A 14,068-nucleotide genomic window follows, 5' to 3' on the forward strand; every position below is an offset into this window, starting at 1 on the left:
CATTCAAAACAAAGCTCCAACCCACTCAGATGCCTCGGGAAAACTCTATACACCAAAATGCTTTAAAGCCGATTTTGTGCCGCCCGCAGATTGACTGAATCTGAGTTATTAGAAATAAACGCTTACGCAGCTCTTGTGTTTCATTCCTACGTCGCGTCGTACTGACCCCCGAATGTACAGGCCTCGCATCATCCGCTTAGAAGCATCTTCAACGTCTTCCTTTATGAGTCACTGGAAGGCCGCCATTGGTATGGCACAGATGCCTTTCCACAGATGATGATAGCGATCAAAGTGGCCAGACTGAATTTCGGAAAGGGTCTATTGAGAGGACACCGGCAAAGATTTGGCAGGGAAGTCGCCGAATCGTACGCCATTAAAGGGGCCCTGCAATCATATTTAAGCGTCTACCTTTTTTTCAGTTTCCACGTCTCTTGGGGTTCGGGCAAGCCAGCGGGCACAGAGAGAGTAACTAAATACCAGTGCGTCATATTTAAACCGGACGTCGCGGAAACCTTCTCCACCGACGAGGGCGACCCACGGTGCCGAAAGCACGCGATATGTGACGTTTTTGGTCCTGGCCTTACTACTGGTCAGAGCCGCTAAAAGCTTTCTTTTTAGTCGAAATACAAAATATAAGTGGCGCGAACCGTTTCAGTTATTTATGAAAGCAGTTTTTCTTCAGTATTTTAGATCAGAAAAGGAACAGAGGCAGTTTATAAAGTACGGAAACAAGAAATGACGCATCAACATACCCTCCACCAAGCGGTGGAAAAGGTGGCGGATACTAGAAAGGGGTAGTGGGATCAGGCACCAATCCCGGATGTACGCGGCGGCGCTGCGGTCGAGGATCCAACCGGTTGCGAGCGTTCCGTAGGCCTTCGGCTGTTTCGGCGAGCGGGTTTGGCACTATGGCAGCGCGAAGTGGCTCCCGTTCTGAACTGACCTTTACCCCGTATTTACTGTCGTTTGTAGCCAATGAAGTGTCATGCCAAATTAGTGTTTAATTGCGAAGCAAATGCAATGTGAGCCGCCCTGGTTGCCCGCTTCATACAGCCTATCTAGAGCATGCTTTAGTGCCGCCCTATCGAGCCAACGACACGGAGTGAGGCAGCCGTGAGCGCTCGCTGACCTCACTACCCCTCCTCTAGTCACGGCCACTCAAGCAACCACTGACGTCATGAAGTCGATTATTTTTTGCTTGTTTTTGTAATTCTAATTTGCCCATAACTTTTAAAATAAAGCGAAATTTGAGAAAAGAAAAGTTTCATTAAAGGGGTCATGAAACGCTTTTCCAACTTTTTCTTGTTTCGCTTTCCTCCTCAACTCATAAATAGCGCATTCCACCGAAAAGGGGGAGTCCCCTCTTGCTCGCACTCTCGTTTGTGTAATCCCGGACACATTTATTCTCCCCCTAGAAGATTAGCCCGTCGCTCAAAATTCAGACAAAAGTTGCTTTCCCCACCCCGTTCATTCCGAAGCTGACAGTGCTGTTGAAGCTACGTGCTCGTTGGGCCAGCCACACTTGCCACGTGAGCGTGGCAAATGTGGCTGCAGAGTCAGGTGATGAAAGGGAGGCGGCTGATTGGTCCGGCAAGCGCGTAGCTTCCACCACAATGTCAGCTTAGGGGTGAAGGGAATAAGTGAGGTCCGGTTGCGTGTGACGTCAGTTTGGACCCGATAACGCGCTTTTGGGACTGCGGATGTATCACTGTGAAAAGGCAGAGAGGTTGCGAAGGGGAGGAGGTACGAAATAGTCCGCTCTGTTTTCAAATTTTCGCACTGAAAGTCAGGCTTTTGACTTTCTACCTTTTTTCTTTTGGTCCACTGAACGATGTGCTATTAGTAAAATCCCAATCTAAAATGATTTATCCCAACCCAAAAATCGTTTCATGGGCCCTTTAAGTTCTGACAGCGAGATGACATTCCTCCGTCCCGAACTGGGCGAAAGGGACCAGAGGCCTAAAGGGAAGGCCGCGAATAGCCCGTTTATCCCCTCCTCCTCTTTCAACCCCCCCCCCCCCCTTTTTTTTTCTTCTCTTCTCCCTCCCCTGAACCTGCTCGAAGGCCGTCGTTTGAACGCAGCCGAAATAAATGTCGTTGAGAGTTGAAAGAGTTGTATGCGTCTGTTTTCGTCCCGAATTTGTGTTTATTCTTTCTGTTTATTTCGTTTGGCGCCTCCGCGCGGGCCCTCTCAGACCCTCTAGGCCATTGTTCGCACTCCAGGCGGGGTTTTTTCGTCGTGCAATAAATTATTTCAACGACGCCCGTCTCGAGTCACATAGTCGACGGGATTCAGCTTGCGGTAGTCAATTCAAAACCGAGTTTTCCTGTTCGTCTTTTTTCGATGCTAACACCACAGTAGCGGAATAGACGTATTGCTATATTACCCAAGCATCAAGGAGAATGCAGGGAGTGGTGTTCCATGCGCCGCACGTGCTGGCCTCAGCAGTAGTAACTTTTCTTAAGCAAATACTTTAAACAAATTGCATCTTGCACGCGCGTTAGTCAACACTTTATTTTGGTTATTTACTTCGAATCTTTTATACGGGGAAGGCGCGCGCGTGTGGCGCGTGGAACACCTATCCCTGCATTCTCCTTGATGCTTGGGTAATATAGCTAATTGTCTATAGGGAGTATTCACTGGCGGCCATAGCTGTGTGCGCGACTGCTGAGCGCGTGCTGACCGCGAGCTTCCACAGTTATTTCGCCACGTGCATTCCGCACCACCAAGATTGCCGGTCTTAGCGGCCTATTAACGTGAGCTTGTTCCGAGCATGCGCTCTAAACATCGCCCTCAAATATGGTGTCCAGTGAATACTCCCTATAGGATGACAAGGACGGCCGAATTAACTTCTGCTCTAGGTGGAATATCACTTGCTTTTCAATTTCCGCTTTGTCAGCCAGCGATGTCCAGGGTGTACTGTGAATGGGGACGTGGTTGGAGGCGTTTTTGGTGCACTGCTCGAGATTTATAGCTCCAGTGTTTGTTTGGGATCTTGAGAATACTGAAGCCTGAGGTTCAAGCAGAAATTTTCGTCTCAAACATCGGCGAAGAGTCACGGATAGTCAGAGTTTCTGCCGAATCGGCGCCTCTCTAAAATCTGATGTCTTTCTCTGTGTGCGAATGCCCAGACATAGCCCCTTTACGTTATTGATGGTGATATGTATGAAGCGTTTTGTTGAGTTGTAGCCGGTCAATCCTCCAACGATGTCGGTTGCCAGCAGGTCAAGGGCCTCGGTGGGTGGCTGAGATTCGAAGAAGCCGAACTTCAGCTTATAATGCTTGCACTTTTAGCATTCGTCGCAATGCATGACGTAACGAGAGAATTCCGTGATTATGTTAGGTCAGTAGTGCCGTGAAGAGAGTAAATTCAGTACTTTCTTGGCACCGACGTTAATGTACTCTTCCTGGGCTTTTCTGGTGTCGTGTTGGCGAAGCCAGTCGGAATAGAAATTTTCGTCGCCCTTTTCTTTTTATCACGACGATATCACTTTAGTCGCAGCAGTTTGGATGCGCTCATGGGAGCTTGGGCCGAGCATGTCGAACGGATATGGCGTGGCATCCCAACAGAAAAAAGCTGTCTCCTGTCTTCGAGGGCCCTTACCTGGTTCTTCGAAAAGTTTTATGCGCAAACTATGAGATCGACAGCGCTTTGTGTAGGTTATCCAAACATCATAAGATGATGGGGGCGTCGGTAACGCCCCCATCATCTTATGGTGGAAATAAACACTATTATTATTATTATTATTATTAAAGAGACTTTGTGCATGTCAGCATTTTACGGCGTTACCGACGCCCCTCTGACTTTAAACTGTATTAGCGCTGCTACCGCGGAGCCCTTTAGCCAGAGATTCTGGCAGCCACACTCCATGAAAACGAGTTTAGTTTGGCATTCTTTTGTCCATATAATACACCTCGAAACTTGAGTTCGACGCACAGCGCACGGATGTTGAACTGACCGTCCCAACTTTTACGAGAAATTGATAACGGTGCGATATAACTTGTTAAACAACTGAAATACGTATCAAAGACTGCCGAAAAAAAAAAAAAAAAACACTCAGGTTTATCAGTAGGGCCAAAAAAACTCCGATTTATGTTTTCTTTTTGTTGTTGTGAGTAGCACGTACATTAGCCGTTTTAAAAAGTTGTACCACTGGGCTATCAGTAGCCCATGATGGTTGGTCTTTTCCAGTATATTTACCCAGAAAACTCCTCCATTACCTGAATACAATTTATTGAGCTGTTACCCGCCTATGTTTCCCTTCTTATTTCTCCCGAAGGGCATCCGTTGGTTCGAACACAAACCGCTCGACGTGGAACTCAAGTTTTGGGGTGCATTATATGGCACAAGCGGTGTAAGACTATGCCCTTTGTTCCAAGAGTGCATCTGAAGTCCTCGAAATGGGCTTCCTCGTTCTTCCCGTTTCGTTTTGTTTGGCGCCTCCGCGCGGGCCTTGTCAGGTCCCTCGGTGTCTTCGTCCCCACGCCAGTGGGGGTTATTTTGTCGTGCAATAAACACCTATGTATTTCATCAATACCCATGTCGAGTCATATAAAGGTTATATATGCGTGTAACAAGTGTTACCTTCTTATTTCTCTATCTTACGTAGGACTCATGTATACCACACCTATGCGAGCAGTCTCGTTTGGACTAGTCATCTGGTAAGTACGATATCAAGATATTTCGTACGGTAAATGGTTGCCCGAACTCGAGTAATATGTAGATATACATCGAGTAATATATCAATATTCGAAACACGATTACTTTCAAAAACCACCAAGCAGGGACAGCCAACAGGCTGTATACAACCAGCTGTATAGTGTATATCCACTGGTGGGTTAACTAGCCACTGGTACTCTCAAACGTCTCTTCATGACGGCACGCCAATGCACTTAGTATTTAGGAACACCGCCATTTGGAGTTCCATTAAGAAATTCAACCAATCAAAAGGGACATCGAGACTCCATTGGGGCGATGCCCATGCGGTCTTAGTCGGAAAACCGGTGCACAACTGCACGTTTTGCCGCTGATAGTGCATTGCCGTTCGGGCCTGATATGCTCACAATTGTTTTAGCTAAACTTTGTATGTCGCGTTAATCGCAACACAATATTCAGACAACAGTATGCGAGAGCTTTGTGGTTGATGGCGAGAAGATCAAACCAGGGGCGGCATTGTCTTACGCAGAACTTAGTCTTACATTGAAGCTGTTTATGGCTGGGGTTCCGTGGATGTTTCGTGTGCGTCAACAAAAAACTTGGAGAGGGCTCGCACCGCCCTCTCTTAGTCATCGTTCCAAGCGCTTGCGGGCCTAATTTTCTTTCCTTCCGCCGGGTGGTGGTCCCGTCGCGCGTGTCTAGTTTCCTCCGGCTCCTCGGGGTGGCGATAGTCCTCGACATATGTGTGCGTACTTGTGTGCGTGTGTTCGTTCCTTTGTTCGAAACCCAGTGTGACGTTTGTGTCGTCTGCTAAACAGCTTCGCTGGTCATCTAACTTCGCAGTCTGGAATCCCTCACGATTTTTTTTATTCAGCCCAATGCTCGTGGACTGCATTTTTTACGTCATCTGCCTCGATCGAGCACGGGCACAGATTGGACGCGACCGCTTCGTCTGCGTTCGGCAAGGCCTCATCTTTAATTGGTGATTCACTGATTGAACACCAGCCACAACCGAAAGCTCACGAAGCGTTCGACTGCGTCAACCGAGCGCTCCGTCGGAAACACAAACAAATAATTCAGGTAGTTGTTGTAGTGGGTTTAGTTCTCGACTCAGCCGCCAGAAGAGCTACGGTGGGATATTTTCTCTTAACATTTAAACCCGTCGTTTTCAGAAAGAACGCTGAAGTCTAACGAAAGTTTTTTGTGGGCAGTGGTTCTGCTCATTGTAGTATGTAATATCTCGTGTGTAATTAGGAACACCTTTCGAACAAATGTTGATAAAAGGGGAATCAATAAAACAAAAAAATGATATTCTTGTGGACAATGAGTCCTGGAGGCGGATCAAAAGGTTCGCTATTCTGCCGAAACACGGAACATTTTGTCATAGAAAAAGCGTTTTTTTACCGCGTATTTATATGAGAATTTAATGCGTAATTTCATACTTTCGGTATGAAATTACGCAGGACGCTTTGTTTTATAAACTTTCGCCTTACGTATGTTCACGCGCGGAGGCAGTGTCTTAAGCTCTCTCGAAAGTTTTTTGCGTGATTGGTTGGTGCTCTATTTTGATACATACCTGGCTTTATTCGTACTTACGAAGAGCCGGCGATGAAAAACTTGCCACGTCGGTGGCCAGAATGGCCCTGGCAGATGCCGCCGGGACGAGTTCAAACTTCAAAGGAATAAAAAAGCGGAGGGATTATGAATTTATGCGGCCGAAAGATGTCCCCGGTCGTACATATTGAGTTCTGTCATGGACGGAGTACTTCGCCATGCCTGTGTGTTTCAGCGACTTCAACAATCATGCCACTAACTAAGCGTCTGCATGCAAACTAGTGGGGAAAGTGGCGGACGTTGCTCACCAACATGATGGGAAGGAGTTTATCGGAAGAGAAAAGGCGTTTCTCGAAACCGTCCTTTATCGCGAGTGCACTTGCACGAAGAGAATACATCTGGTATGCAAATACAGTACGCGTGATACTTTGATCTGCAAGATACCTTGATCATCTTGTCTATCTCGCCCATTAGTGGCCTTCAGGGTACAATTTGATTTCGTTTAATTTGTTTTGTTTATTTACATTACAACTGGGTCCGACAGTTTAAAAATTGAGGACTTATATTGTTTCCTTTCCTTCAGGTGGAACCAGAATATAGGCTACAGAAAGAATCGTCCGATCGCAAGAAGTAAGTCTGTCTTTAATGTAGCCTGCCAAAATATCCGTGTTTGTTGAATATGGTTATTTATATCATTTTGTATAATCATAGTTCTATGGGTATTTGTGGTTTTATTAATTAAAACTAAGCTGTTCAGACTTGCCTCATCAGCTGAAAAGTAAATTTCGTTCTCGACAGAACGTATATTTGTTTAGTATGTTGGTTCGTCACGACAGTTTTGCTCGAGATCTCAACCCACAAATAACAGTACTCGTATAGACTTGTCGACACAAATCGAAATTAAAACGAAATTTTCTTAGTCAGACAAATGTCTTGGAGGAGGGGACAAGAATGTGACTGGTGTCACTTGGCCAGCCCCCACCCAACTGTAGAGTTCACAGCAATCATCAATATTGTCACGAATGACATGTGATGAGGCGACGAAAACTGAAGTAAACTGGACGTTTATTGGGGCGAACTTTTGTCAAAAACATATTAGAGAGGGGTTAGCGTCGCAAGAGGCGATGGCGGCGAAGCAGCAGGATCAAACGCTGGAGCGAGACTGACTGCGGCTCGCCACGCGGAGCACATTTTGTACACGCGTGTGTCTCTGGAACATTCGGCCTAGAACGTACGGCGCGTAGAACATTCGTAGCTCGATCAGACGAGAAGGTTCTCGAACTTATGAGAACGCCAAGTAGAAAGAATAGATAAAAGACGCGGCGCTCCCAGGAATCCAACCCTGGGCTACTGCACGAGAGTCAAGCGCGGTAACCACTCGGCCACGCACGCGCTCGCTCGCCGACGCGCGTGGCATTAATATATAAAAACTATCAAGACGTCATTGCATACAAGAGAAGGGGGTATGAGGGAGTGCGCAGGTGGTATCAAGATCTGAACTTTTCTTCTTCTATGGCATTAAACGTTTTCTGACTGACTGAGGTACAAGAGAGTGCATGACATATTTTGTACATTTGTGCTGCTTTGATTCACGAGCAACAGCAGATTCAATTCGCTGCAAAATTTGAGCAAATTTCTGAATCGCAGAGTTCGAAATCTAGTATTCAAAACGGCTTCCAAACAGTTTGTTCGCACCAGTATTGTGCCGTTAAGGGCAGCCAGGTGCGTTTCAACGGCTAACATAATTTTCATTATGCCATCAATTAGGCCTAAAGATAAGATACTGGAAATAAAAGCACCCCAGAGTGACGAAAGAAATGTCAATGAATAAAAATATTGGGCTCCAGCCTGTGAAACGAGCGAATAAAACCTAGAAGACGTAAGATGGGGTTATTTTACGTTAAAGCTAGTTTTCGAGTTATGTTTGGAGTATGGCTAGCTTGCACGTGTTTTGTCTTTTGCCCTAAACAGTTAAGTTTTTCTTAGTAAAGCTTAGTAAACCACCAAGTTTATTTAACGAGCCCACCCTAAAATTTTAGTACGAGATATTCTAAGTTGAATGTGTTTCCGCTTTGCATATATAGTATATTTCTACCACAGACCAAGCTTGGTTTTTCATTTAAGGAAATTCTCAATCTTACTTTTGGTATCTAACTTTGCTAGAAAGATAAATATTTTCTTCTTCATTACTTTCACTTTTGCGTAGAATCCACGCCAGAATTAAGGTCTTCATGAAATCAACCAAAATCCTCTATAGACGCAAGGAACCCAAATCCACAGTAAGCAATAATTTATTTTTCAACTCCCACTATCGGTGTAATAAATTTCAGAGTTTTATTAGATCATTCCAATGACACCAATGATGATACCAGATACTCCGCCGCCCGCTTTGTGCATGCATTATATCGTTATCAAGTATTGTTCTCGTGGGTATCGGACGTATCAGGACGATCTACTGAAACTCTTTATTAGATAGTTTTTAAAGGACGTTCCGATACCTCCAATAACGGCACCCGGCAACAATACCATGCACGCGGAAAGGCGTCGGCGGAATACCGGGTATTGCTATCGGAGTCGTCGGAACAATCTACTCAAACTCTCTATTAGAGAAGAAGAAAATAGATGGTGCTATAGAGAATTTAGCAGCCTTGAAATGGCGCCGGCTATCCAATCTAGTTAAAGGATTTTTTTAGGTGGTTTTCACTGTCTCACAATCTTCTTTCGCCACCCGTTGCGTGAACCGGAATTCTACAAGCAAGTCAAGTGGCGCCTATGCGCAGTGAGGAGCGGATTGTGGGACATCGAAAAAGATCTACATGAATAATAGACTATATTCCACCATATCAAAGCGCACGACGCAACAGCCTTACTTTGCGAAATCCGAATTTCGGTTCAGTATCCCTATAAGTTGGGGCAGGTTAGCCAATGTGAGCTTAGCTTAGGTTAAAGTAGGCTATAGGTTAGGTTCTGTTAGTAAAGATAAGGTTGGGTTAAAAAGATTATGTTATCAGAGGTTAGCTTAGCTTGCGTTATGTTAAGTTAGGTTTGTCTAGCTTAGCTAAGCTCACGTTGGGTACTATTAAGAAGCGCGAAATGCACATTTAATATGAGGACTTGACGCATTCCACCCGTCTGCGGCGCAGCTGGCCAGTCTGTTCCGGAGCATCGGCGGCCTGATGGGCGTCTACCTGGGCTACTCTTCGCTCCACATTTTTCACGTGCTCGACGTGCTGTTCGACGGCGCCTGGTCCAGCCTCTCCAGGATCCTGGCGCGAAGGAACCGCACCCGTGAAGCCCGGCGCGAATTTCATTCTCGAACCCTTGCCGATAGATATGTACTGACAAGTTATCAGTCAACTTAACGATATATGCTCGCCCGAGGTGTTTGCTTTTTGGGTGGGACCGGAATTCTCGAAAAATGAAAACTTGCGTGAAGTCGCAATCTTGCTGCTCATGCATCATACGGAAGAGACGGCTTTTGCTGCATGCAGAATTCAAGAATTATTGGCAAGCACGCATCACGCATGTTGGAAGCATGTTTTCGTCAAACATACGTGAAACATTTTTTTTCTCAACATTCTAAGCATTTTTAACAAGCGCATTTTTTTAGATTCGGCCATAAATAGCTGTAATGCTAACATAATAGTTCCAGCCGAGACCTGGCTGCGCTCGCAATTACGTGATGACGAAATCTTCCACGGCGCAATAAGTTTTTTTTATTTATCGCTTCGACCTCTCAACCCGTCAAGAAGGCGGTGATATTTAGGCAGTTTCTAAACAAATTTCATTTGTATTTATGTTCCCATTAACTTAGAAATTGTGTGGGCTATTTTGGAACTTGGTCATCAAAAAATTGTCATCGGTGTTTTTTTCGCCCCCCCCCCCCTTTACTCTTCCGGTTTAATGAGCCAGCTATACACTGTGTAACCAATATTGTCACAACTCGCCACCGCAATTTTCTTTATCACTGCGTGGTAATTTTAACATTCTGAATGTAAAACACGCGATAGCGAAACATCCAGGATGTACCCCTTCTCCACTCTAGCGAATGTTTTTTTTTTCTTTGTGGTTTTTTGTTTGCACAATTTGGGAAACAACCTACCAGAGCAACGTCTCTTGTCGCGAACACAGTTAGTTTAGTGAAAACATGGTAGCCTGATCTTGTTTCTGGCATTATTTACCTGGCTTGCGGTCATTTCCTAAATTTACTTCACACTAACATGTTTCGACGTAAAACCTCGAAGACGTAGCGACCTAGTACCACACAAAAAAGTGAAAACCATTCTAAACTACAAATGTGCGAACCAAGCCATTGGTACTGAATTAGCTGCGTTCTTTGATATATTTTTTAAGGAGTTTGAATCGTAGTTTACAAAATAACTGGGACATGTTTGTAGCCAAGGTACATTTTGTTTCTTCCTACTCGTACTATCATTTCTAGCCATCAGGTCAGCTGTATAACATTCACATTAAGTGCCTACCTAACAAAAAAAATCGACCCTACACACCAGCAAAATCACTTTCTAGCGATGTCCGCTGAACAGTTATCAGCTTGCTTCCAAATAATAGATAACAGCCATAAACATTCAAAGGATATCTCCCCCCCCCCCCCCCCAAAAAAATACCTTGCCGTACATGCTAACTGAAACTGAAAAATTCTGGCAGGTTATCGGTACAAAACTTGATAATGATAACCCTTTGAAAAATCTATTATGTATGAAGTATGTCCTAATGTATTTCGAATTTGTTTTAGTGTGTATTTCGTATTTTTAGATACACTAACAGTGTACTAATTATATACTCTTTAACTTTTTACTTACTATTAAAATATATCAAAGAAGATACGTTAAAAATATGTGCATTAAATATATACTCCCAGCATACCTAAAATAGACCTAAATGCATGAATGCCATGTTAGTACATACGAAAGGTATTTCAAATATATATCAAGCATGGTCTAATTTGCTCTGTATGAATATTTTTTTGGGAAGATATTGAATATACACTTACTAAAATATACTTCTGCGAATATGATATAAGCTCTCCTCAAATACACTTATGTGCTTAAGTAGTATGTAAAAACGTTAAACATTTATTGTACATGTATTTTATAAATATAAACTCAGTGTACTTAGAACACACTGTTAATATATTGAAACCACGGATTGTTTGAAGCGCAGTTGACACCGATAATAATACATTAATACCAATAATCTGAAGAAACGTTAAATGCCGTTTCTCTGGTGCCGAAAAAGACCAAAAATACACAAGTAGGCTTCCACAAAACCTGGCTTGTGAAAACAAGGCTAATTTTGAGAAGTTATTTTATGCAATGATTTTATTGTCAATACGTAGACTTAAAAAAAAATCCTCACTTATTTTAACGGTTGGCAACACTGCAGCATGAGCCCAACTGGTAGCATCCCAACCATTGACGCCGTGAGTTTCACCGTTTTTAGCCGGAAAACTATTGAATCCTCGCTGAAAAGTTCCTGGAGGGCTCCATGACTGTTGAAAAAAAAGCATACGGTACGTTTTCCGATCGATCGTGTAGCTTTTAAAACTCTGAGGTGCACGTTTCTAAAGTGAAGGGACGGAACGTTCAACATGGATGCCATCTTTCCGCCACTGGCGGCCAGTAGTATAGCCGAGTCGTTCTGCAGGAAAAGAGCCTAATAATTGCCGAGAAGTTCCTGAAAGTCCTCACGGATGTACAAATGAGGCGCAGAGGTACGTCGCTCGGCCATTTGCGTGCCTCTTCAAGCGCCGAGGAGCTGATTCCCATCATGATGCGGCTGCCGGCACCTTGTGGAATTTCGCGGTGCCTTCTGACGGTCAGCAGGCGCGCCTGACGCCTTTACGAATCTACAGGCATTCGCTGGATGACTGTATCACGACCAGGCTATTAAAAGGCGAAAAGCGTAGTGCCGAGTCCGTCCACCTTTGTTTGCGGCCATCGCTAGTACCGGACGCTAATCCGTCTTCATCGGGTTAGGTTTTTCAGGCATCGGCCGCCGACCTAAAAGGTCGAACGACAGGTCATCTTCGACAGCACAAGGCAAGGTTGTTTTTCTTTTAAGCGTTTTTTAGTAGTCGAGCCTGTTCTTAATATATGATTATATATATCCGAGTCCCAAATGTTGCGTAAGGGGAAACTCTTTTTCCTCTCTACCTCTAAGTCTGTCTGCCAGAAGTTCTGTCTATTCTGTTATTTCTCTTTCGTTTTGAATTTTTCGCCGCGCGTGTAAGTGTAGCTGGAAGCAAATGCTTATCTTTTGTTAAGCAGAAAAGTGCATTCTGTAATGATATGGAAATAGTGTTGTGTAAATATAAGGCTTTTTATAGAAAAAAACCCTGAGAAGACTGAATGGGTAGAATTTACCACTGTACCGGTAGTACAAAATAAACCAGTTTCTACTTTCAATCTGCGTGAACTGTTCAGTGCGTTTTATATTTCTATTTTGTGTTGCTAGCACCCTAGGAGTGGTCTCTTTCGCTTAGTTTCAATTAGTGAGTACCACTTTGCGCTTGCTGTACGGATGGTTTGCAGTTCTGAGGTCGCGGAGAGACATCCACTAGCAATATTTAAGAAAAAGAATATATATCTATATCTATATATAGAATGTATTAACATTGTACAGCTTATACGTGTTTTTATGGAACTGAGAGATGCAGTTTAAATATATCATAGGTCGTATTTAAGGTGCACCTTTTATCTACTTTGGAATATACTTTTGCCATAATTTTAGTGCACCCGGAAAATATCTTAGGGATATATTTCAGAAAAAAAATTTTGCATCTGGACCAAAAAGTAGAAAAAACACGTGTATTAAAAAAAAAAAAAAACATTTATAATATATCTGAACTATAACTCTTTTGTTAGAGCATCCTCGTCAACAGTGCTGGTGATAACATCCCCTTTCATCATTGCTCGATCGATCTTATCAAAATATTCACAAGGAATTTCTTTGTTACTACAAATGTCTTATTACCTACTGCAAACTAATATGACAACCTTGCAATGTTTCTTGTTATTGTTGTTTCAATTTGTGTTCAAAATATCATTATATCACTTACACATTCATCCATCTCTGGTTTAGATTTAATTGCCCTTAATTTCTTAAAAGTGCTAGTGTTATTTTGCCGTTCTGTTATCAAAAGTGTTTAAGCAGTCGCTGCATAATAGTCTTCTCGCGGCTGAGTGGAAAGTCAGAAAAGTTATTCCGCTTCACAGAGCAGGGAAGAAGCATTCTGCAATTAATTACCGAAAAACGTCGCTCACCGGCATTCCATGTAAATTTTTAGAGCATATTTTGTTTTCTAACTTGTTCACCTTTCTAGAATCTAATTCATGTTTTTTTTTTCGTTTTTTTTTTTTTACATCTTCACAACATGGCTTGCGGGAAACGCATTCGTTCAAAGCGCAATTCGTGTGTTTCACTTAGAAACTAAACACCATTCTTGATCGATCATCTCTTGACGATTGCCATATATTTATACTTTTATTAAGTATTTCATAAGGCGTGTCACACGCTATTAGTTCATAAATTACGTGACTTCTATCTTGATCCCAAACTTCGCACGTGGCTTAAATGTTTTCTTGTTATCCGTTTACAGTTGGTTTCAGCTAACAATCTTACATATCTGCAAAGTGGCGTCTACCCCGGTGTGTCCCAGTGATCTCTGCAAGGAGCTCTCCTTTTTTCTTGCTTAAATGAATAATCTTCCCTCTACTGTTTCTTCCCACATTCATATATTCACAGGAAACTTTGTGGTTTTCAAGAAATAACGTGACAACTATATAACCACTCACCAATCTGAACTTGCCTTACAAAAATAGGTGTAGACGTCCTAT

The 14,068-nt window shown here is 43.4% G+C and overlaps 1 protein-coding gene across 1 annotated transcript in view; it reads left to right on the forward strand.

Moving 5' to 3' along the window:
• Positions 1-9,574, forward strand: part of LOC115323635 (amiloride-sensitive sodium channel subunit alpha) — a 48,555-nt gene extending 38,981 nt beyond the window's left edge. Inside the window, exons 9-12 of the mRNA XM_042286261.1 lie at positions 4,612-4,663; positions 6,796-6,842; positions 8,419-8,491; positions 9,356-9,574. Of these exons, the coding sequence (XP_042142195.1) occupies positions 4,612-4,663; positions 6,796-6,842; positions 8,419-8,491; positions 9,356-9,574 (391 nt within the window). The remainder of the gene's footprint in view (positions 1-4,611; positions 4,664-6,795; positions 6,843-8,418; positions 8,492-9,355) is intronic.
• Positions 9,575-14,068: the final 4,494 nt, after the last annotated feature.

The sequence above is a fragment of the Ixodes scapularis genome, unplaced genomic scaffold (assembly GCF_016920785.2).
Source record: "Ixodes scapularis isolate PalLabHiFi unplaced genomic scaffold, ASM1692078v2 PGA_scaffold7__128_contigs__length_106722199, whole genome shotgun sequence".
Classification (NCBI taxonomy): domain Eukaryota; kingdom Metazoa; phylum Arthropoda; class Arachnida; order Ixodida; family Ixodidae; genus Ixodes; species Ixodes scapularis.